The following is a 25493-nucleotide window of genomic DNA, read 5'->3' as shown; positions in this document are numbered from 1 at the left end:
CATCTTAGGATAGAAATTATTTTGATTCATGGTATATGCTATTCAAATCTGTTTTCCTGATGACGCAAAATAACTTGGGCTGCTTGAACATGGGTTCAGTATAAGAGACTCTTCTATTTTGAACAGTATAAAATATCAAAGTGGATAACATTATGCATTTTAGTTAAAGATTTTTTTCCCTCAGCTTTCTTTTAGCATTTCTAAATTCCCGGGGAAATTTAAATATAATTTCGCTTCAAAGTAGGATCATAGCATATAATAATGAATCAATATTATTTTTAAAGATTTTATTTAAACAGCATGAACTTGGGGAGCTGCAGAGGGGGAGGGGGAGGGAGAAAGAATCTTTCAAGCAGACTCTGCTCTGAGTGCATAGCCCCACGTGGGGCTTGATCTCACAACCCCAGAATCATGAGCTGAGCTGAAACCAAGAGTCTGATGCTTCAACTCACTAAGCCACCCAGGCACCCCATGAATCAATATTACTTAAAATCTTCAAGTGATTTTGATATTTAGCCAGTTGTCAGAGTCACTAATGACAATCATAAAACTTTAAAATTTCATATATCTCTGTGTTTAAAAGAACAGTATTTAATAATTAAAGAAGTAGTTAAAATCAGTTTGTTTAGTCATTGCATTTTTTCCCTCCTAAAATGTTGGGGTATTTGTATGTTTACACATCTGGCAGTGACCTGTTGGTCCACATGAACATTTCTACTGTCCACATACAGTTCTTTCATACATACTCAGATGTCTTCCAATCTCTTTTCTAATCCCTCCTCCCCATTCCCCAACCATGTGTGTGTGTGTGTGTGTGTGTGTGTGTGTGTGTGAGAGAGAGAGAGAGAGAGAGTGTGTGTGTGTGTGTCTGCGAGCCTGCCTCTACTTGGGCATGAAATGGCCACCTTGCTGTGATGTGTCGATAAGAGGATACCACATTCAGTAGCGCATGTACATGGAGAGGTTTTTTTTTCTATTTGTGATGAATTCCAGTAAGCCTTCCTCTGTTCTAGTCTAACTTGTTACCAGGAGAGTGAAAATCTGTAAGAGACCTGATTGAGATTAGAGGTAGCTATTTTGTGGCCACAAAGTATTTTTTCTCTGTATAAAACTGTTGGAATTGAATTGTAGACATGGCAGCCACTCATCTTTGAAGGTGAATGAAAAATAGAATAGAGAAAAGACTGAATAAGTGTGAAATGATATTTGGTCTTAAATTTAAGAATGGAGGACTCAGAATTTTACTGTAATTCTCTTTCATTGGTAATTACCCAAATTGCCTATTACTTTATGTAGTAACAGATCTTACCTATCCATTAAAGTTAGGAGTTACACTCCTATTGTCTCTGCATACACCTAGCAGAGTGCTTTCACTTAAAAGGCACTCAATGAATTTGAAAATGAAATCCTACGTCTGGACTAACATTAATGCATTGATTTTTTCAGGTACCATGATTGTCAATTTTCAGAGCATGATTGGCCTATTCATAACAACTTTGATATTGATGAAGTTCAGCTTGACCCAAGAGCTCTGTCTGATGTCACTGATGAAGAAGAAGTACAGGTCGATCCTCGAAAATATTTGGATGGAGATCGTGAAAAGTATTTGGAGGATCCTGCTTTTGATACCAATTATTCTACTGATCCTTGTTGGCAGTACCCAGATCATCATGAAAACAAATATTGTGATCTGGAGTGTAGCCATACTTGTAACTACAAAACAAGGTCGTCATCATATTTAGATAACTTAGTTTGGAGAGAGAGTGAAGTTAACCATTATTATGAACCCAAGCTTATTATAGATCTTTCCAATTGGAAAGAACAAAGCAAAGAAAAGTCTGATAAGAAAGGCAAGTCAAAATGTGAGCGGAATGGATTGGTTAAAGCCCAGATAGCTCTAGAGGAAGCATCACAGCAACTGGCTGAAAAAGAAAGGGAAAAGAATCAGGGATTTGACTTTGACTCCTTTATTGCAGGAACTATTCAGCTGAGTTCACAACAGGAGCCTACTGATGTTGTTGATAAATTAAATGACTTGAATAGCTCAGTGTCCCAACTAGAATTGAAAAGTTTGATACCAAAGTCGGTAAGCCGAGAAAAACAGGAAAAAGGAATGGCAAATTTGGCTCAGTTAGAAGCCTTGTACCAGTCTTCTTGGGATAGCCAGTTTGTGGGTGGTGGAGAGGACTGTTTTCTCATAAATCAGTTTTGTTGTGAGGTAAGGAAGGATGAACAAATTGAGAAGGAAAACACTTACACCAGTTACTTGGACAAGTTCTTTAGCAGGAAAGAAGATACCGAAATGCTAGAAACTGAGCCGGTAGAGGATGGGAAGCTTGGGGAGAGAGGGAATGAGGAAGGGTTTCTGAACAACAGTGGGGAGTTCCTCTTTAACAAGCAGCTTGAATCCATAGGCATCCCACAGTTTCATAGTCCCGTTGGGTCCCCACTGAAGTCAATACAGGCCACCTTAACACCTTCTGCTATGAAATCTTCCCCTCAGATTCCTCATAAGACATACAGCAGCATTCTGAAACATCTGAACTAAAACACTCAGCAGACATTTCTCTTTGTATTCTTCATGAAATGTGTTTGGTCTTTTTTATTACTAGTGTTTCAGTCATTTTTTTACTTGAATCATATGGTGTCATTTAGAAAGGATTTTATTAGTTCTTGGTTTTTAAAATCCAGACTTTTTTTCTACATGTGAGATGGTTTTCATTTTAACTGGCATGTCGTTTGCACACAAAAATAAAGAATAGAGCAAAATAAGGCAATGCAGGAGGCGACAAAAGAAATGCACTAAGACCAGTAACATTCTCTCATAGAACAATGATCTGTTTTACAGGAAACAAAAATCTTGCCTTGAAATTTACACAGTGAGACTGTACATAATTGCATGAAAATATCTATTTTTTTCCTAAAACATTTTTCATTCATGAGTATTTTCAAGTTTTTCATACTGTACACATTTCTTAAAACACATGATACCAGCAGCAACTGAAAATGAATGCCGAATTTGGTACACATGTGTTATCTACCTCAAGGTAACAAAAGTATGTGGAAAAACATAGACCACCCATAGTGCTTCACATATGCACTTCTATTTAGCCAGCGTTTATTGTAGTAAACTATTCCTAATAAGATTCACGCACCGTTTATAAATGTTCTGGTATGCATTCTTTATAGTGAAGTGTTACTACATCACATCTTATTTATTTTAGCAAATCAGTATATTTTCTGTATTTAATTATAAAAAGTTAACTTAGTTTTTGGAATTTATTTGCAAGTCCACCTTTTCCATTTGGCACTATGGTTTGTTGCCTACTTAGCTGAATATATAATGTCAGCTCATCCTAAGGCTGTCCACGTACTTAATTTACTTAAGTATTCATTTTAAGTAAGGCGCTCACTGTGTATAGGAATTTGTATTTTGGAGGTGCTTGTCTATCTACAAAGAAACATTAGGAATTACTTTATTATAAAATGCTCCTAGAAGTCTTAACTGTGTTTATTTTTAAAAAAACAAACTGTAATGTTAGACTTGTGTGCATGGAAGTAATTAAGGTACATCATTATTGTAGTTTAAAAGTTGTACATGATAAGACATATTTTGTTTTTACTGTATGTTTTTACTGAATGATCTGTTCCCCATCCCAAGGCAAGCATGAATAAAATTAGGTTAAATGTAGCATGTGGCATTGCAGTCTCTTAGAATTTGTTTCATCTATTTTATTTTATTGAATACTGTCTGTATCTTTGGTTATCCTGTTCAAAGAAAAGGATAAATAAAACGTGGCCAATGAATATGACTTCTGTTGAACTCTTTAGGTAATACAGATTACCTGCTAGAAGGAATGAAAAATCACTAGCAAAACTTTTATCTAGTTCTGCTCTTTGGCAACTTTAAATTGTGGCCGCACTTTATTTTTAAGGATTTTGTTTGGGGGGGGGAATCTCAAGCAGACTCCACGCTGAGGGTGGAGCCCAGTGCAGGGCTGGATCTCACGACCCGGGGATCATGACCTGCGACGAATTCAAGAGTCAGATGCTTAACTGACTAAGCCACCCAGGTGCCCCTAAATTGTGGCTGTACTTTAAACTCTGTTAGGCTAAACAGCTTAAAAAGGTTCTTGGTCTCTGCTCAGAAACCTCTTGTCTTACCTTCCCACATTACTATGGAATAAGGCTTTATATATTTCAAAGCTGTCAGATACGTGTGCAGGCTTTGAAGGACGCAGGCAGAGGAACCTCCTTTAAATGTATTTGCTCTACAGTACATCATCCTTCCTTCGGTCAAGAACTCATCTGTTTACCTGTCCAAATATAAAACCCTTTTTCCTGTAACCTCACTTTTCTGTTTGTCTTCCATCCTTGTTTTATACAAAGCCGGTTCTATTAATATCCAGACTTCTCTCTTCCCAGTGACCTATTCATTGATTTCATTTGGTTTCACAGACCTTTAAAAAATACGCATATTTTCTGGATGAATATCAGTCACACGTTGTGAATTTGAATATATATTCCAGTTACCTTAAAAGAACAAAGCTCTTAGAGCGGGTGCTTTCAGGTTTTCACCATTGGATATGATGTTAAGCCGCAGATTTTCATACATGGTCTTTATTATTTTGAAGTAATTTCCTTCTGTTCCTACTTTGAGTGTTTTTTATTCATGAAAAGGTGTTGAATTTGGTGGCATGCTTATATTGCATCTATTGAGGTGATCATGTAGTTTTTGTCCTTAATGTGGTGAATTACATTGATTAAGATTTTCCTATGTTGAACCATTCTTACATTCCAGGAATCCCACTTGGTTCTGATAGTGTAATCCTCTTAATGCGCTGTTGGATTCCGTTTGCTTAGTGTTTGGGTTTTTTTTTTTTTTTAAAGGGTTTTTGTATCACTAATCAGGGGTATTGATCCGTAGTTTTCTTGTTAACACCTCTGTTGAATTTTGGTATCAGGATAGCGCTGGCCTCATAGAATGACTTCGGAAGTACTCCCTCCTCAATTTTTGGAAGAGTTCGGGGAGAATTGTTGGTTAACTGTTCAGTAGACTTCTCTAGTGAAGCCGTCTCGTCTGGGGCCTTTCTTTGTTGGGAGACTTTTTATTATTGATTCAGTCTCCTTACTAGTTACAGGTCTGTTCAGATTTTTAATTTCTTCACAGTTCACGCTTGGTAGGTTGCATATTTCCAGACATTTATCCATTTCCTCTAGGTTACCTAGTTTGCTGGCATATCATTGTTCGTTACAGCCGCTTATGATCCTTTTTCTTTCTGTATCAGTTGTAGTGTGTCCTCTTTTCAGTTCTGATTTATGTTGAGTCTTTTCTATTTTTTCTTAGTGTAGCTCATGCTTTGTTGATTTGGTCTATTCTTTATTTCATTTCTGCTCCAATTTTTATTATTTCCTTCCTTCTGATAACTTCGGGTTTGTCCTTTTTCTAGTTCCTTGGCGTGATCTGAGGTCTTTTTTTTTTTAGGTAGACTAATTTTTTTTAAAGCAGTTTTAGGTTCACAGCAAAATTAAGCACAGTGTACAAAGATTTTTGATAGGCCTACTCCCCCCTGCACATGCATAGCCCCCTGTGTTATCTACATTCTTATCAGAGTGGTAACGTATGTTACAATGGACGGACCTAGATTGACCTATCATTATCACCCAGAGTCCAGAGTTCACATTAGGGTTTATTCTTGGTATTGTACATACTGTACGTTTAGACAAGTATAATGACATGTATCCACCCTTTCAGTATCAGACGGAGTAGTTACACCACCCTGCAAATCCTCTGTGCTCTGCCTACTCATCCCTTCCTCCCCCTTTAGCCCCAGGCAGCCACTGGTCATTTGTTCTCTCCATACTCTTGCCCTTTCCAGAACGTCGTCCGGTTGGGATCACAGAGAATGCAGCCTTTTCCGACTGGCTTCTTTCACTTAGGCCTGTGCATCAGTTTGCTTGATTGTGTCTCCTAAGCCCCTTAGACTTTTTTTCACTTTTGTTCATTCTTTTTTATGTACTTCTGACTTAGTAACTTGAAATGAACGGCCTTTGAGTTCACTGATCGATCTGCTTGATCGAGTCTAATGTTGATCCCCTCTAGTGAATTTTTCAGTTCAGTTTTTGTATGCTTCAGCTCCAGAATTACTATTTGTCTATATATATACTTTTTTTAAATATTTGTTTTCTCATTTTGTTTGCACATTGTTTTCCTGATTTTGTGAAGTTATCTGTGTTCTCTTGTAGCACATTAAGCTTACGATGATGATTTTGAATTTTGAATTTTTTATCATAATTCATAGATCTCCATTTCTTTTTGGTTGCTGAATGGAGATTTATTTTGGTGTCTTTGATTGGGCCATGTTTCCCCGTTTATGTATCTTGTTATTTTTTGATGTGATTTTTGCATTTGAGAAAATAGCCCCTCTGTCTGTCTTTATAGACTGGCTTTGTACTGGGGAAGATCTTCACCAGTCAGCCCAGCTTGAGTTTCTAGGGGCATCCCAAACTTTTTGCGGGGCTGTGTCGTCTCTGCACTTTCTGTGTGTCATCCAGCCCCCTCCTCACCCCGGGTTTGACAGGTCTTTTTCAGGAGGTTGTCGGGGTCTGAGGTGTTGTAGGTTCTCTGGCTTCCCAACAACCCACAAGCTTTCTCGTGTTCTCAGCGGCCCCCAGGCATCCACAGTCGTGCTTTGAGTCAGGCCAGACTGAAGCCAGTCTCTTGGGGAGCCCCCCCAAACCTGGAACACTGGATGATCTGTTCTTCTGTTTCCCTTCCAAGGGAGAAGCTGTGAGGTGGGCTTTTTGTCTCAGTCATGAGCTCTGCTGGCATGGGGGAGGGACTGACCATTGAAACGAAACCTCTTTTCTTACTCATTTCAGTGCACCTGTTCTTGGCTTTGAGGTTGAGATTGCCCAGGAAACTGACTTCCTAACTGGCTTCGGGAGTTTTCATAAAGGAGACCATATGGGGTCTTTTTGGACCATACATTGTTAAGTCAGGGTTTCTGTGCGGTGTTGAGTTCTGGGGCTTCCTATTCTGCCATCTTATGTTCAAAAATAAGTTCGCTTCTAAAAGACTTATTCTGAATTAGAGGAATGTTCTAGCTGTTGTGCAGCTTTCTGACTTTGGGGATGATCTGTGTCATTGCTTTGTCATGTTACTGAACTGATGGTGTGGCATTACAACTTCTAGACCTATTTCTTAAGCTTCGATATTAGACTTAATTTGGAGTCAGTAGACCTCCCCACCCTCCCACTCCCACACTTTTTTAAATTGTTTTTTTAAATGCAATTTCAAAAATACAGAGAAAGTGTGGAATTAAAAAAAAATCTATACATCACTTGCTCTGTTTGCTCCTCTAGTGTTAATTCGCATCAGATAAACACCAACAGATAGAATTGAATCTCTCTGTTTAACCCGCATCACATTTTCCTGCCTCTCCGCAGAGGTAGACACTTAGCTGATTTTTTTTTTTTTTTAATTATTTGAGGAAGAGCAAGCATGAGGGAGAGGCAGAGGGAGAAGCAGACACCCTACTGAGCAGGGAGCCCGATGTGGGGCTCGATCCCAGGACCCCGGGATCATGACCTGAGCCGAAGGCAGACGCTTTAACTATTGAAACGCCCCTCGCTTTGCTGAATTTTATCATTCTCATGCAGTTTTATACTTATACCTGGTTTTGTAAACATAATTCGCATGTCTTAAAATTCCATATGGCATATTGTTCATATCTTTCTGCAGCTTACACTTTTCACTCAACATGCCTCTGAAATTTAACTACGTTGATACATGTAGCTCTAATTCCATTTGCACTGCCGTGTGGCAATGTTTTTATCCACTTCTTAATCCCTTTTATTCACATTTTATTCAAAATGACATTTGTTTTCAAAATTTTGCTCCTGTAAACGTTGGCAGTGAGAATCTTTGTGACCCATGTCTAAGAGCGTCTTTAGGGTACAGAGCTAGTTGCTGGGTCCCGGAGAATGCATATCTGCAGGTCTATGAGATGCCATATTGGGGTCCAAAACGATTGTACTGATGTGCAGTCCCGCCAGCAGTGTATGAGGCTTCTTACTCATCCACACCCTCCCACGCAAGAAACCAGGTCTTTTCCACTCAGTTAATCCTAGCAGGCCTGCTGCGTGCAGTTTGCTTTAGCTGCAATAGGAATCGAACTTGCCAATTCCAATGGCTGCACAACAGCCATGGTGACACCTTAGGGATCCTTATGCAGCCACTTCAGTTACCATGAGCTAGTCTTGTTTCTTACTTCCCACTGTTGTTGTGGTTGGGAACGGGTGGTTTAAACCTTAAAGGCTGAGCCAAATTACATGAGTTACAGTGGGGCCTATATCCAGAGTCAAAGTAGAGCATCAAGTGGTGTTTTCAGAATAAAATTCAACATGGTGTCACTTTTGCTTCTAGGTTAAAATACTGTGGGTTCTGCACAGTATTGCTCCTTATAGAATTCTTGTTTTATTTAAAAGTACTGTTTTCTGTCAGGTGCTGGGCTGTGTACTCCAGAGCATGTTTCATTAGTGGCTGGTCATCGTGTCATTTGACTGAATTGTCACCTCCCAACGTCAGCCTTTTCAGTTCCTGTTTACTGTTGAATTCAAAAGTAATAGAGGCTCCACCCGGAATGAGTTTATTGTGAATCTAACACTAGTCAGTTGTGGTTTTACCCTCTGCCTGTTCCTATTAAGATTGCTTATTCAAGTCTCGTATCTTACCTTGCAATCTTCAGGATAGAGAAGAAAAAGGAAAGGACAGACTGGGAGTTGGGAGGTCTGAGTCCTGAATCCATTTCACCGCTGACTCACTCTTTGTCACTTGGGTGTCATTTATCTCTATGAGCCTAAGCTTCTTATTAACTAGATGCAAATTGCTGAGCCTAACAATATCGTCTACCTGGGACAACTTCAGAACAGGACGCTCACTGCCTTGTCGAATTCTAACCCAGTGTAATAGCCACAATGATTACCTCGTACTGGTATATACTGCTTATAAGTCTTCTTTCCATAATAGCTACATTGGACTGGGTGTGTCAATCATTTTTAAAGTAGGTCGAGAATGAAATTTCGTGTTCACTGCACCCTCACCATTTGGTGGAGGGAAAGAATCAAAGTATTGGGACACCAACATTGTTTACCTTTGAAAGAGCAGTGTGAACTTGCCAAGCTCTTTCCTCATACTGCCTGGAGGGGTCTCTTTAAATAAGCCAGCTGGCTCAGTTGGTTAAGCGTCTGCCTTCTGCTCAGGTCATGATCTCAGGGTCCTGGGATTGAGTCCCGCATCAGGCTCTGTGCTCAGCGGGGTGTCTGCTTCTCCCTCTCCCCCTGTGCTCTCTCTCTCAAGTAAATAAATAAAATCTAATAGGGGCGCCTAGGTAGCGCGGTTGTTAAGTGTCTGTCTTCGGTTCAGGGCATGATCCCGGCGTTCTGGGATCGAGCCCCACATCAGGCTCCTCCGCTGGAAGCCTGCTTCTTCCTCTCCCACTCCCCCTGCTTGTGTTCCCTATCTGGCTGGCCGTCTCTCTGTCAAATAAATAAAGTAAAATCTTAAAAAAAAATCTAATAAATAAGCAAGCCAGGTGAAGAGAGGGACCTTTGTGAGCTTTTCCAATGGTGGGTATGTAACAAGTATCTTACGGAACAGAGGGATGTTTATTACCCATGTTGGAACACTATCTCAGTTCCAACGGAGAGGTCTAACAATCCAATTCCATTGGATTTGCATGTTTATCTTTGATGCCCTGGGATAATGCAATGGTGGTGGTAACAAACCTAGCTGCACAGAGTACTTCCCTTCCGTTGGAACCCCCAGCATCCGGGATGCCTTGCCTCGCTCTTGGTGCTGCTGCAGTAGGGTGAGGGGAGGGGGTGTGCCAGATGCTGGGCTCCTGGTTCAAACTCCTGTCCAAACCAGTTTCATCACGCCCAGATTAAACCACAAACTTGGATCTTTATTTGTCCGTATACTTGGACTCTGCTTCCACCTGAGCTTACTGCTCCCACACCAACCTACCTTGAACCTCTGAGATGACTTCCACTGCCAAGTGAGACCTTGAACCTTGCGGTATTGCACAGTCTGAGCACACAGGCTTCAGAATCAGATCCAAACTAGTTTAAAACTGCGTTCTGCTTAACAGCCTTGTATAGGTTATTCATTCTCTTAACTTTCCTCATCTGTAAAATAGGGCTAATGACACCAATTCACGGGGCTGTTACAAGGATCAAATGAGACGTTGTACACAAAGCCTTTTAGCCTAATTTCTGGTATTTTATAAATTATTACTCATCCTGTTTGAATTATTGCCATTATCTCCCAAATTGGACTGAAACTCTGACCATGACTTTGCTTTCAGTGTCGCATCCCCTTATCTAAGTATCTTCACTTCTGGCCTTGACCTACGATGGCTTTCTGTTCTAGTCATCCGCTCACCGGCTCTGCCCAACTCCTGGATCTAATTTTTGGTCCCTCCTCCCGTCCATACCCTTGCCTAAAGTACTTCAGCACAGGCAGCTCTCAGATCCGTGAAGACTTCATTGCTTCCCCACCTGCCACCCCGACCCCAAACAAGCATCTACATTTGGGAGCCAAAACCCCGGGACTCATCTTGTAGTCCTTGCTCTGAAAACCCACATCCAATCCCTCAGTGGATCCTGTGGCAATATCCAGAATCGGACCACTTCTCACCATCTCCTCCACCGCCACGTGGTCTAACCCACCGTCGTGTGTGCCGGGCTACAGCAGTAAGCCTCTGAACCGCCCCCCCACCCCGGGCCCCGCTACGGTTTATTCTCAATACAGCAGGCAGAGTGACTCGACAGCATCGCTCCTTTAGTTAAAATTTGAATGACTTCCTCGGAGTAAATGTTAAAGTCTTTCCTGAGGCCTATAGGACATCCCTCCTCTTCTCTTTACTGAGATCCCATGGCTCCAACCAGCAGTGTGGCTCCCATCTCAGGGTATTTACTAGCTCTTCCCCCTTCCTGGAAAGTTCTTGGCCCAAAGAGCTGCATCACTTCCTCCCTCCCTTCTGAGAAGTCTGTGTTCGAATGTCACCTTATCTCAGAGCCTGACCAGTGTGTGTGTATATAAAGTAACATCCATGCATCACTCCAACGCACCGACCCTGCTTCACTTTTCTTCCCGTGCCGTACGCGGACATAGTGTATCCTTATTTTCTATTGTCCTTCTCCCTCCACTTGGAGTAGAAGCTCCTTGAGGTCGGGACTTCATCCCCTTTGTTCACTGCTGTATCCTCAGCCCCCAACGTAGTGCTTGGCACATAGTAAGCACTCAATATTTGTCGATTGGAGGCATGAAGGAAACTAATGATAACTAATGTTTTTTCGAATTCCTTCTGGATTGATGGGGCTCAGGAACAGCCAGGTGTTCTGGGGTTTGCCTATTAGTTTTGCGTTTAAGCTGCATATTCATGCTTCTCCAACTTTCTATAATTTGCAGGGGGGCATCTATAAATTTTGGATTCCTTGGAGAGGGACTCTCCCGGTCCAGCAAGCTCTAAGTCGCAGTCCCAGGAGCAGCTAGAAATTCTCACAAAATGTCGTCTGGTCAGGCAGGTTTATTATCCTGAACTGTGCTGTCAAATGTGGGCGCAGTTTAGGATAATGACTGTATTGCTCCTGACTCAGCTGCTTTCCTGTTTTCCTGTTCTCTTTGTTGGAATGACTATACCTGTCCAGGTTGCACAATGTGGTCATGACCTAGTTAAGACCGTGCAAGGTGATTTGTTTCTTAACTGCCTCTGGACTGTTCCTGTTGACCGTAACCCTGCTAAATGAGCCAGGCCTAGATTATATGTTAGTTAAAGATCTCTGGCAACAGAAACCTCATGCTAACCTTTGAAAAAAAGGGGAAATTTATCAGGGTTCAAGGGTGACTCTGGGAGCCCAAGACCTGGGCCTCAGGGAGAACCAGAATCAGGCCACAGGAGCCTTAGGCTGTTTCTCATCGGGGCCTCATTTTCGACCAACTGGGCTCCTTGTCCAAAGATGGCTGCTCGGGGCACCTGGGTGGCTCAGTCAGTTGAGTGTCTGCCTTTGGCTCAGGTCATGATCCCGGGGTCCTGGGATCGAGTCCCGCATGGGGCTCCCTGCTCAGTGGGGAGTCAGCTTGTCCCCCTCCCTCTACCTACTGCTCTGCCTCCTCACGCACACTCTCAAATAAATAAAATCTTTAAAAACAAACAAAAAAAAAAAACAAAGATGGCTGCTCATAATTCCCAGTTCAAATGTAACTGTTCTGGCTGTGGAGAATTCTGTCTGGCTGTCCATCCCTCTGTTCTCTCCCCCGGTTCAGAGCTTCTCCGGGAGAAAATCGTATCGGCCCACCCCTAGTCCAGTCAACTATGGGCAGGTGGCAGGCTGGTGTTGAGGAAACATTACTGCTGGAGTCAGCTCTTAGTGATGAGAATGGGAGGCAGGGCGGAGAGTCCTGTTTAGCTGGCTGTCCCCAAATGTCCCTGCAACACATGGGAATAAACTATCTCTTCTTATTTCTTAGCCACCTCTTGACCATCCTGAAGGGTGCTGTTTCTCCAGCTGGACCCACCGGGGTCCTCCAGGCATGAGATTCCGCAGCTTATCTCTCGTTGAGCTCATCAAGACCACTCTGTGAGTTGTGTACAGTGGTTGCTCATGTTTAAAGCGCACTTCCGTAGTTTGTGTGACTTTCGTAACAACGGTATGAGGCCAAGTAGAGCAGACATTATTATCCCCACCTGCAAGTTAAGGAAACAGGGATGTTAAGTAACGTGCCCCAGTGTGGGCAGTGGTAGCATCAGGACTAGAACGCTTTGCAGATCACTCCCGTGTACCAAACTGCTTTCCAAGGGGCTGCACCAATTTCCACTCACTGTGAAATTTCTCCATACAAATGCCCCTTTCCCCTCATTCTGGCCCATGCTGCATACTACTAGGGGAGTTCGTCAGTTTCGTAATTATTTCATTTTTTATTTTTTTAAAGATTTATTTATTTACGTGATCTCTACACCCAACATGGGGCTTGAACTCACAACTCTGAGATCAAGAGTTGCATGCTTTACTGACTGAGCCAGCCAGGTGCCCCTTTCATAATGATTTTAAAGACCATTATCTAAACATGTTATACATGTTGCAAAAGTTCTTCATGATTTATGTTTAAAATTTGTAGTGTCTTTTTCATTGAAGATTGTTTATTTCAATGTACTCCATCTGTTAATATTGTCCTTTATGTATTCTGAGTTCTGTGTCATACTTAGAATGGCTTTCCTCACACTGAGATTCGTGAACCAGTCTTCTCTGTTTTCTTTTATTTTTAAGGCTTATTTTACGTCTATATAGTTAAGCTACCTCAGATTTATTTATTTGTTCTGCAGCTTAATTGATATAATTTATATAGCATACAATTTACCCTTTTTAAAAAAGTATACTGAAATGCTTTTTACTATATTCACAGGGTTGTGCAACCTCACCACACTCTAATTCCAGAACATTCTCATTTCCCCTCAAGAACCCCAGTCCCTGTTAGCAGTCTCTCCTCAGTCTCCACTCCTTCTCCATTCCTCTGCGAATGCTAATCTAGGCCTGTCGCTCTAGATTTTACCTATTCTGGACATCTCATTTAATGGATTCATACACTAGGTGGTCTTTTGTGAATGACTTCTTTCATTTAGCATAACGTTTTATGTTATGTTTCATTTAGCAACATGTTTTAACATTGTGTAGCATGTTGGGTACCTCATTTCCTTCTTTTGCTGACCACAATCTGTTTATCCATTGATCACTTGGGAGGCATGGGTTTGTTTTCACTTTTGGCTACTTGGCATGATGTTGCACACTGTTTTCGTGTGGAAGTATGCTTTCAAGTCTCTCGGATACATACAGAGGAGTAGAACCACTGCACGACATGGTAACTCTGTTTAACTTTTTAAGGAATTGCTCAATTCTTTTCCGCAGTGGCTGCACCATTGGCATTACCACCAACAATGTATGATGGTTTCAATTTCTTCACATTCTTGCCGATACTTGGTATTGCCTGTTTTTAAATATAATTATTATAGCTTTCCTAGTAAGTGTGAAGGGGTATCTCCTTGTGATTTTGATTTCCATTTCCCTAATGACTAATAATGTTGAGATAGTTTCATGTCTGTAATGGCTATTTGTACATCTTCACTGGACAAATGTCCACCTAGACCCCTTGCCTATTTTTAAGTTGTGTTTCTTTAAATTCTTATTGAGTTGTAAGAGTTCTTTACATATTCTAGATACACCCTCCTTAAGATATACGATTTGCAAATATTTTCTCCCATTCTGTGGGTTGTCTTTTCATAGAATTACTTGGGAAGTATTCCTTCCTCTTCTATTTTTTGGAAGAGTTTGGGAAGGATTGGTATTAGTTCTTTGAATGTCTGGTAGAATTCATCCGTTAAGTCATTTGGGCCTGAGCTTTTCTTTGTGGGAAGTTTTAAAAGTGATTACTAATTACCAGGTTAACTTTTGTGTGTGATGTTAAGGTGGGACTCTAACTTAATTGTTTCTAAATAGAAAGCCAACTGCTCTAACACCATTTCTGGAATATTCTACCCATTTCTACTAGTTGTTAATGCCACGGAAACTTCTTTAGAACATTTTGGATCCTGACTGTCACTTCACTCTTGATGAGGCACAAAACAAATTTACTTTATCAGTGGCTGTAATGTCAGAGCCTTGAGAAATTCTCTGTCCTGTTGGCATGTGAGGTTGGAAAACAGAAGGGACCAGGAATAGCTCATGACTTCCCTGCCTCACCATGGATGTGTCAGTGTGGTTTGGAAAGCACACAGGGCCCACCAACACCCTTAAGCCTTTGTCCCTGAGGCGGAGTGCACGCCCTTGGATGCCTGCCTGCCCACGATGCAGCTCAGATCCCAGCCAGGCCCGAGGCTCCCACTTAGTCTGCTCTTGTGGCCTGGATCCCTGTCTCCAGTGACTTCCTAGACTTTGCAGTCAGCTTGCCCTGGTGGGCCTACCCATCTTTCCCGCACCCCCCTGCATTCACATTCTTCTCAGACCCCCTACTTGGTCTTTTCACACACAGTAGTGTCCACCACTCCCTCCACACTTGGGAATAGTGAGCCCTGGCCTCTGCTTTCTTTCAAATCCAGGACACTGACTATTCTAATCAGCAACTCTTTCCTTCTCCAATACATGCCTCTGCTTATCCCTGAATCCATTCCGACCTGTCCACCCTGACTCACCCCACAATTGCTCACGATTCAGCACAAACATGCTCACTGAGCCATGACACCAGGAACTATGAGCCTTGCCTCTGGCCTGTCTTCTCTCTCCTGATGCTGTTAAATAGGTGTATGTGATGCCACGGGGTCAAATGGGGTGGTTGAAAGCAGGAGCTGTTGGTGAGAAGGCAGCAAGCAGGGCCTTGTGGAACGCCTCTCAGGGGCCAGAGAGGGGAGGAGCAGCCAGCGTGCGAGCTGGAAAAAGTGACCAGAGAGCCAGACAGAAAAATCAGAACTTGTTGACTGAGAAGACATGAGATTGCTCAGCGTGGAGGGAGAAGGCAGTAGTCCCAAATACTGCTGAGAGAGTTCACCTAAGATGCAGGTTGAAAAGTACCCAGTGGATTTGGAAACAAAGGCCTTCAGTGACTTTTGCAAACCGTCAACGTTCAGGTAGCTTCTCTGTTTAAAACCCTCAAGGCTCCCCAGTGCCCTTCACAGGAAGCAGCCTCCATTCCGGCACTGCCTCTTACCACTCCCCGCATCCACACCAGGCTCCAGCACTGCTGAGCTGCTTGCAGGGACACCAGGCTGTCCTCTCTCACCCCTGTGCACTTCCCTGGGCCGCTCACCCTTTCCTCCTCTCAAACTCCCACCTGTCCTTCCAGACAAACTCAAGTACCATCTCATCCAGGAAGCCTTCCCTGAACCCCAGGTCGGGCTCGGTGGTCCTCTTCTCTTCTCCCCGTCCCATCATGTGCTGGGATGAGTAAGGTACATTTCGTGGGCGTTCTTGTCCACCTTCGTTCCGGTCTACTGGCGGGGGGCTGCAGCACTGGGTTCCCCAGCCAGCGTGCAGGGAAGCAAGCCTTGGTTTTGGAAGCGGGGGCGCATCCAGCCAAGACCAGCTAAGTACACACGGGCAGCTATGGACATTCTCTTTGCTCTTCCGTGTCATGTAGGTCTGGTTTGCTAAGAGACTGGGGCCAGGGGTACAATTTCTGATAACCGGGGGTCATGAGGTTGCAAAATCTCCAGCACATTCCAGGTCAGTGGCTTTTCACCGTGCTACCGGCGCCTCTGCCCGGCTCACCCTCTCACCTGCCCTTCCCTGCTCTGCACACCTGCCTTTCCAGCCCGGGAGACATCCGTTGATTCACATTTGGTCCGGCATTCATCGATCTCACTCCGCCAGATCTTCTCTTGCTCTACGGTCCTCCTTTCTCTCCCCCAGCCCTCACACTGGGAAGAGGTAACTTGAGTTCGCTCTCTCCGGTTTGGTGTTAGAAGGTGGAGGAGGGGCAGTCAAGTGTAAGTATTGAGACTGAAAAACAATACAAGCCACTCCACACCGTTTACACGCAGTTTTATTCAGGGTAACTGACTGACAGGGGCAAGTGCGTGATCCAGGACGTTCTGCGGCTCGCCTTCCCCCCACTCATCCCCCCGCCGACCGTAATCCCCAGCTTTTATGGAGGGGCACGGGCACGGTGGCGTGGTTGCAGGGTAGTTATCTAAAGTGGCACCATCTGTGCCCAGTCCCTCTACTAGTTATCTCAAGTGGAGCCTTCTGTGCCCCACTTCCAGGAAGGGCGGAACAAGCCTCTCCTCCTTCGCATCAGGGCATGCGTTAACCTCCCCAGGCCGGGAACACTCGGCCCCCGAGGGAGGTCACTGTGCGGGCATGAACAAGATGGAGTCAGTGATGTCAGCACTCCTACATTGCGTTATTAGCTCCCCAGGGGCAAGGAGCATGCTCTTTCGACTCGTTCTTGCTGAGCCCAAGTCTTGCTAAACGGTACGTACCGATTTCTGGGAAGACGGACTTTTTCATTATTCCTGACCAAGGAGGCAGGCCTTAGAGTGCCAGAAGCTTTTGAGCCACTCTGTGCATGGTTTCTAGGCGTGGAGGTAGAAACAGGCAAGATTTATGCTTTACACGCGGCTCCCTTAAAATCCGACTCCAAACTCAGGACTCCGCCCGCTCCTTACTTGAAGGCCAGGCGCCCTCTTGTGGAAGAACGCGGTGTCCTCAGAAAGGTCAGACCTTCACCGCCTTTAAACCACACCTTGCCCCTTCTGGAAAACCCTTCCTGGGGCGAATGGGTAGATGAACTGTGCTTTTTAAAACGTGTAATGGCATATATTGTTTTATTCCTGGTAATGAAACTGGGCCTACTCATATTAGCAAATACAGCAAACTGTACACAAATAAAATTAAAAAATTGCCACAATCCCATCTTCCACAGATTAGCTATGGTTGATATTTTGGTGTTTTTGTTTTTGTTTTTTTAAAAGATTTTATTTATTTATTTGAGAGATGGCGACAGAGATAGCAAGAGAGGGCACAAACGGGGAGGAGGGGGAGAAGAGACTCCCCACGGAGCAGGGAGCCCCATGCAGGGCTCCATCCTGGGACCCTAAGACCACGACCTGAGCCGAAGGCAGATGCTTGACCCACTGAGCCAGGCGTCCCTGTTGTGACGCTTAATGTCTGAGCTATGTAAAGACTCCACGTAAGGACAGATAGAGGGGCGCCTGGGTGGCTCAGCTGGTGAAGCCTCCGACTCTTGGTTTCCCAGTCCGGTCATGATCCCAAGGTCCTGGGACGGAGCCTTAGCTTCTATTTTTTATTCCTGAAAATTAGTTGTAAATGTATCTAATAAACAAAAATGTAGACTGTTCCATTCTACAGCTATACCATGCTTTATTTGAGCATTCCCCTGCTGTAAGTCACGGAGGCTGATACAATTTTCCATCATGATAAATAGTATTTTGATAGACCTCTTCGTACTCAAATCTCTTTTCATATTTCTCATTATTTTCTTAGAATACATTCCCAGAAGCTTAGTTTATGGGTTATATGCTGGTACCATTTACAGATACCAAGCTGATTCCCACAGTGCCTGTACTAATATAATATACATGCAGCCTCGGCCAAATCATGCTGGTGTTGCACACGCCGTCCTCTTCATCCTGCCCAACTTCCAAGCGAAAAAAATTATACTTCATCCCACTTTGCATGTCACTGATTTTTATTTATTTTTTATTTTTTTTATTTTTATTTTTTTAAAGATTTTATTTATTTATTTGACAGAGACAGCCAGCGAGAGAGGGAACACAAGCAGGGGGAGTGGGAGAGGAAGAAGCAGGCTCATAGTGGAGGAGCCTGATGTGGGGCTCGATCCCGGAAGGCCGGGATCACGCCCTGAGCCGAAGGCAGACGCTTAACGACTGTGCCACCCAGGCGCCCCAACGTCTATGTCTTTAGGTGGTGTCCTTTGCTGTATTTGCCACTCACGTTTTGCCGAGATTGTTGTTTCACTTTTAATTTAGTTATGGCTTTTAAAAAAATCTAGGAGTTAAGAAGTCCTGTTTTGCACTTAGATCTATCAGCAGTTCTCTTTGGTGTGTATTGTGCTGCTTTCGTGCAAGTTTCTTCTAAATGCAGACAAAGTTCTTTTGCGTTTGCAGTGTTTTAATTCTTACACTGATCACGGCACATGGTGTAAGGTGGCCCCTTCAGCCGGTTCTTTTCCCCAGATGATTAATATTCCAAGAATACTTAGTAAAGAATTAATGCCTTTCTGATAGATTTTTTAAATTATTTCATTATTTATAAAGTACATAAGTGTATTAGGATTTATTCTCAGGTAGCTATCGATGTGCTAGTCTGTTCCGGCATTAGTACTCTACCGTGCTGATGATTGTGGCATTATAATGCTTTTAATCTTTGATTTTTTTTTCAAATTTCTCCTTATCTTTCTTTTTTAAAAAGATTTTATTAATTTCTTTGAGAGAGAGAGTGAGCGAGCTCGAGCAGGGAGAGGAGCAGAGGGAGAGGGAGAAGCAGACTCCCCGCTGAGCAGGGAGCCCGATGCGGGGCTCGACCCCAGGACCCCGGGATCATGGCCTGAACTGAAGGCAGACGCTCAACCAACTGAGCCACCCAGGCGCCCCTCTCCTTATCTTTCAAGAACATTTTTATGTACTCTCCATTTCCCAAAATTTTAATGAACCAAGGAGGTGATTCAATTACTTCAACGCAGACTTCTGAACATACTCCGGCTTAATGCCACTGCCCATCTTCACCGTGCTGGGCGACAGCTCAGGGCCGCCGCCGGTGACTTCATTCTCTCCTTTTGAAAGATGAGGAAGCAAAGGTGCAGCATCCCGCTGTAGCCCCTGGAGAGTCCTCTCCAGCTACTGGAGACTGAGTGGGGGTTGGGCAGGTGGGAGAGTTGGCCTAGTGAGCCCCACGCGTGTCTTTGGTTGCAGGGGGCACCCTGAGCGTGGACACAGCCTCATGGATTTCCTGAGTCAAATCCTCAACTACTAGCTCAGTTCCCTTCATTTTCTCTGTTTTCACAGAGAGGTTTGGATAGACTCTTCCCAAACACATTTGCAAAACTTGGGAACCAATCAGAAAATTTCACATAAAAATGTCGATTTCCAACTTGCCCTGAAAAGAACAACAACAGAGGATGAAGGTGTTCCCACCTGGCAAAAATCTGGGGGATCAGCCCCTTTCAGATGATTTATGTGTTCCCTGTCACTTAGTTATTTCCGGCCTGGCCTTGTAGGCATCTGAGGGGACAATCCCAGTGTGTATGCTGGGTGGAAGAGGCCAGACACAAAAGGTCACACACTGTATGATTTCATGTATTTGAAATATCTACAACAGACAGTTCCAAGGAGAGAGAAAGTGGATTAGTGGTTGTCTAGGGCTGGGCTTGGGATGTTGGGGAGAATGGAGGGTGACTGCTCGTGAATACATGGTTTCTTCTTGGAGGAATAAAAATGTTCTAAAATTGATTGTGGTTGCATAACTCTCTGAATATACTAAAAAAAAAACATTGAGTTGTATACTTTGAATGGGTAAACTGTGAATTACATCTCAATAAAGCTTTCATGTTAAACATAAAATTTGAAAAAAAGCAAAGTAGAGAATTACATAATATACCACTCTTTTCCTAAGAGGGGGACTAAAACTATAGTAAAAAAATCACAAAGAAAGGATAAATCATAAAGTAAAATTAATTGTCACCTATGGGAAAAGAAAGGGATGGGGGCAAAGGGCCAGGGATAGAAGCTAGAATTCTCTGAGCAGACTTTGTAGATTTGGCTTTGAAACTATGAAAATGTCTAAGTAGAAAACATTAAAAAAAATAAATCCTTAAACCATTACAAGCAACATGAACTTTGTATCAGTTATAGTTCTTTATAACTGTATAAAGAAGATCTCTTTCTCGTGACTTTAAAACAGTTATTTGAGTACATCCCTAAGGACAAAAAGAACCACAAGAAAATCCTGAATATTACTGAACAATAATCGTATTGTTAGTGATAGCATTGGTACTCTTATTTCAAGACTGTTGGATATATATTGTGTGAAAGAGTAAATGAGTGTTTGTGTGTTGAGAAGTGGGGTTTTTAGCAAGAGAGAAAGGAGGCAGAAATGAAGATCAAAATAGTTAAATAGGGGCGCCTGGGTGGCACAGCGGTTAAGCGTCTGCCTTCGGCTCAGGGCGTGATCCCGGTGTTATGGGATCGAGCCCCACATCAGGCTCCTCTGCTGGGAGCCTGCTTCTTCCTCTCCCACTCCCCCTGCTTGTGTTCCCTCTCTCGCTGGCTGTCTCTATCTCTGTCGAATAAATAAATAAAATCTTAAAAAAAAAAAAAAGTTAAATAACCACCTTGTAATTTTATTGGAATTGGAAGTATCAGTATGAACCCATAATGCGTTTTATTTATCCATATTTATCAGTCTCTATATTTACGAATTATCTTTACCATCTCTCTCTTTTTCTCTCTCTGATATTGTGATTTATAATAAGAAATACGTATCTAGTCTTCATCCCCGTTTCTGGCACAGAGCTCTTACAGCCCTTAAGAGTTCCTAAGTGAAGGATTAAAGGTGTCTTTTGTTATGTTAATGGTGACTTTTGGACGGGCCAGGGGAACCAATCCTGTGACTAGGGGTTGGAGCTGTCAGTCTCACCCCCCTGACCTCTGGAGAGGGGAGAGGTGCTGGGAATGGCTAGCAATCCCTGTACCTACCGAGGAGAGATTATTCCCAACTTTGCTGGGAAAGGGAGAAGGCAGGGGGGTCAACGCTCGAAGACCCGCTGCTCTTCTTTGCTCCTGCTTTTATTGGTCCTTCAGGCTAATCACAAATCCTTATCACTGTTTCTCAAGCACGTGATGTGAAACTGGGAGGATCTGTTTACAGGAAAGATACGATATGCTAATCTGCGAGTTCCACGAGTTCTGCTAAACATAGCCTAAGGGGTATGCCTACATTTCTTAGATCACAGGGCGACTGTTTGGGCCCGGAAAGTTTCTGGAAGGCAACTCCCCGCGGCATTCCGAGGGCAGAGCGGTCCCGCAGGCCTCGGCGTTCCAAAGGCCTACGCCCTTCTCGGAAACCTTCCCGAAACCTTCTCTCGCCCTCAGCGGCCTCCGTGTTACATGCATTTTAGCAAGCCGGGTATTATGGCTGGTTTCAGGCTCTACGTTAACCCCAACAGAGACGGGCTGGGTGGTTGAGTCAGTTGGCAGTGACCAATGATTTAATCAGTTATGCCAATGAAGGAAGCCTCCATAAAACCCCAAAACGGTGGGGATCAGAGAGCTTCTGGGTTGGTGAACATGTGGAGAGGTGGGGGGAATGGTGTATTCCAACAGGCATGGAAGCTCCACGCCTCTTCCCCATTCCTTGTTTTATGTATCTCTTCCATCTGGCTGTTCTGCGTTATATCCTTTAACAGTAAACTGGTGGTTTAGTAAGTAAAATGTTTCTCTGAGTTCTGTGAGATGCTCTAGCAGATTAATTGAACCCAAGGAGGGGGGCATTTGAACCTTCAGTCTACAGCCTATTAGAACCAACTGATCCATAGGTTGGGCTTGTGAATGGCATCGAAGTGTGTGTGTGCGTGTATGTGTGTGTGTGTGTGTCTGTGTGTGTGTGTGTGTGTCTGTGTGTATAGGGTGGAGAGATAATCTCATGGGACTGAGGCCTTAATCTGTAGGATCTGACACTCTTTGGGTAGATAGCGTCTGAATTGATTTGAACTGTGTGACCCAACTGGTGTTGCAGAGAATTGCTTGGTGTGGGGGATAACCTCCACACATTGGTGACCAGAAGTGTCAGGAGTGAAGTGTTTCATGGGAGTAGTAAAGGAGACACACACGAAAAAAAGATGTCATAAGGAAGAACTGGGTTTTCTCCACACAGGTGGAAAACCAGGTCTTTCCTCTGCATGACCTATCGTCTGTCATCTATCATCCATCTTTGTATATTGTCCTAGCTCTGACCACCAAAAAGGCCTGTGTATATAAGGGGCTAAAACACATTATTTCTCATTCTCCATGGAGTTTACTTGCTATAGCTCTGTTCTCCTGGGAATCTGATAAGAGTGGAATGTCAGCTGCGTTACTAGGCAACATTGCTTGTGGTAAAAATGGTGCACTGGATCTGGACAGTGAGGACAGTGGCTGAATTGGAAAGTCCTCATGGGAAGCTATGGTTTGGGAGTTCCCTGGGAATCATGACTTGGAACTGGACATGTCCCTTGTCGGGACACGGGAGCAAGCTAGTCCCATAGAACTGTTACTAGAGAGACTGGTTCCTAATTGGGATAAGAGGTTTTTATTCATTGTTTATTTGAAACTGGGGTTTAACTGGGCATCCTGCACTTTAGCTGGCAATCCTATGGTGGGAACAGGGGTGGGGGCATTGGTTTGCAAACTAGCCTGTGTACATGGAGGGCAAGGAGAGACTGAAGAAAGAGGTGGACCACCGCAGGTCGGTAGGCGGCAGGTTTAATCAGCAAGGGAACTTACTTCTGAGGCTTGTCTTGGGTGGATGGCTGCAAGATGAGCAGATCTCTGTCTGCCAGAATCTTTAAAGTTTATACAGAGGCCTTAACTGGGTTCAGTTACATGCACGGCCGAGACGGTCTCCACAACACCTTACTCTCTCAAGGCTATGTCCTTGGAAGAGCTCGCACTGTGGGAAGGGTAGGCAGAGTGAACATTCCAAGGACTGGGGGTGGGGTTGGGGTGGGAGTTGGAGGTAGACTGATCCAGGGGGTGGGTGGTGGTAAGGAGCCTTTGATTTTTCCAGTCTAGCTCATGGGTCAACCAGCAGTCCGGGCCCTCGCCCTCTCGCCCTCTCAATGACCTCCTCCAATGGGGCAGGGAGTGTAGGGCCTAGAGAAACGCCTGCCACTGCCTGGCTGGTGTGCTGTGCTTCCTGTCCTTGGATCCTTAATTCTAAGCGAAGTCAATGCCAAGTGTGGCCTATTATAGTTACGTGAGTCCAAATGTTTAAAAGAGCCTGAAAAGAATGCCAAAGAAGGCGTTGTAACCTAGAAACAGCAACCCGCTGAGGATCAGTCTCACCCTGAGAACCCAGATTGGGTTCTCTAAATAATATTTATTTAAAGGAAATGGCTGATTCCATTGGGACAGCAAAAGTACAGGACGAACCTGAAACCTCTTGTCCTACAGGAAAACAGGACTACTGGAAGCTGACTACATTCATGTCAGAAAACTCAGGAGCTTGTATGGAGAAGCTAGGATTTGCTCATGTGAAGAGATAGGGTATAAAGGAGGCATTGGGTATGTGAGGATTCATTATGTCATTTCCTCTAAGTTCGTATTTTTGGAATTGTCCATAATAGAAATCTAAAAATAATAAAATAAGTCGTGGCTGTGCCAATTCCTATTCCCTCCAGGAATGGTAGAATCATAATTATACTTTAAAATGGCTGCACAGAGTCAAAGTAGTATAAATTATTTACACATCCTTCTATTATTTTAAATATATTTTTAAAGACAAGTTGTTATTTAGGTTGGGAGTTTGAAAAATTTCAGTATGAAAAGACCAAGTCGTAAAAAATTGCAGAGACCTAATGTACAATGAAGTCAAATGCATAAGTAATTGAAAAACTAGCTTTAACAAGGAAAGAGCTCATGGTTGAGACAGAATTTCAATTCTGTTCAACAGAATAAACCAGAGGAACCACACTGGCCATTGTGGGATGCGTGCACCTCTGAACTCCCTATTCTTTCCTCTGGGAGCAGAGATGGGGCAAACCAACCACCCTGGGTCCCCAGAAGATCAATTCTATGAGTCTCCTAGAGGTAAGGCAACCTTCCTGCCCCTGGGGGCAGGGCTCCTAGGGCAAGTCATCACTCCTCCTCGCCACAAGGGCAACAGCCTGCGGGGGGTTAAGTGACCCGGAGAAGGAGGGTACTTCTTCATTGGAGGAGCCAGGGTAAGTAAGAGTTACTGTTCAAAAACCTCTTCACATCCGTTCAGTGCCCATGAGGAAGTCGTGCTGGGTCCCAGGCGAACAGCAGGGCTGTATCTGAGTGCCCTTCTCAGTGTGGGCAAGCCCCACGCTGTGACTCAGCCTGTACCAGGTCACCCAGATGCCCTTAGCCCACAAGGTACCCCCCCCCCACAATGCCACTTCCTATCCTTCGGCCTCTTCTTTTATCCATTGCGGGCCCCCCCCCCCTTCCAACTCCTGGTGGAACAGGCCCTGGGCCTCGGCAGAAGGGTCTCTGTGGTTGAAGGCCTTCTGGACAATCGCCAGCCTTGAGGTCTACTCACAGTTACTGGAAAGCAGCTTTAAAAATAGAAATAGCTGTGGTAAAAACTGTGGTCAGAGCCATCAAACCACAGCAAGGCCAACTTCTTTCTCTTGAAAACTCATTTCTGAGAAGTGATCTGTTTCCAGTGGCGGGAGGGGGACTCCAGTTCCTTCTAAAGGGGCAGAAGAATCCTGTGGTGGTTGATGGCCCCACCTGAGCTGACCCTGCCTGACTTGTCAGCAGGAAACCGATTTCATAGCCAAATTGAGCCTTTTCTCGATGTGCAACGGGTGCCTAATACATATCTTTTAAATCAAATTTACTCTTGCTTTAGCTCCTCGATTTTTTGGGTAATGGAAACATACAATTACAATCCTGCCGAAAAGCATTTGCCTTTAGAAAACTTCAATGTCTTGTTTTTAGAAGGAAACGAGCTTTAGTTTTTATACCATTCTTCTTCTCCCTGTTCAAACGCGGGATGGCCTACCTTGGGAGCACAGGTTACAGAGTAATTACTATTTTGGTTCAACACATATAACAGGGAAGAAGCCAAATGGGTAGGACTGTATTTTATTAATTTAATTTAATTTTTTTTAAAAGATTTTATTTATTTATTTGACAGAGGGAGACAGCCAGCGAGAGAGGGAACACAAGCAGGGG

General features: G+C 43.7%; 1 protein-coding gene across 5 annotated transcripts in view; it reads left to right on the top strand.

The window, feature by feature from the left end:
- Positions 1–3807, top strand: part of MAPK6 (mitogen-activated protein kinase 6) — a 38438-nt gene extending 34631 nt beyond the window's left edge. For all 5 annotated transcript variants that reach the window (XM_040620629.1, XM_040620632.1, XM_040620631.1 and 2 more), the window contains one exon: positions 1447–3807. In XM_040620629.1, the coding sequence (XP_040476563.1) occupies positions 1447–2548 (1102 nt within the window). In that variant the 3' untranslated portion in view covers positions 2549–3807. The remainder of the gene's footprint in view (positions 1–1446) is intronic.
- Positions 3808–25493: the final 21686 nt, after the last annotated feature.

This window comes from Ursus maritimus, unplaced genomic scaffold, assembly GCF_017311325.1.
Source record: "Ursus maritimus isolate PB19 unplaced genomic scaffold, ASM1731132v1 scaffold_35, whole genome shotgun sequence".
NCBI classification, from domain to species: Eukaryota; Metazoa; Chordata; class Mammalia; order Carnivora; family Ursidae; genus Ursus; species Ursus maritimus.
Note: the sequence above shows the minus strand (reverse complement) of the source record. Positions and strands in the feature narration are given on the sequence as shown.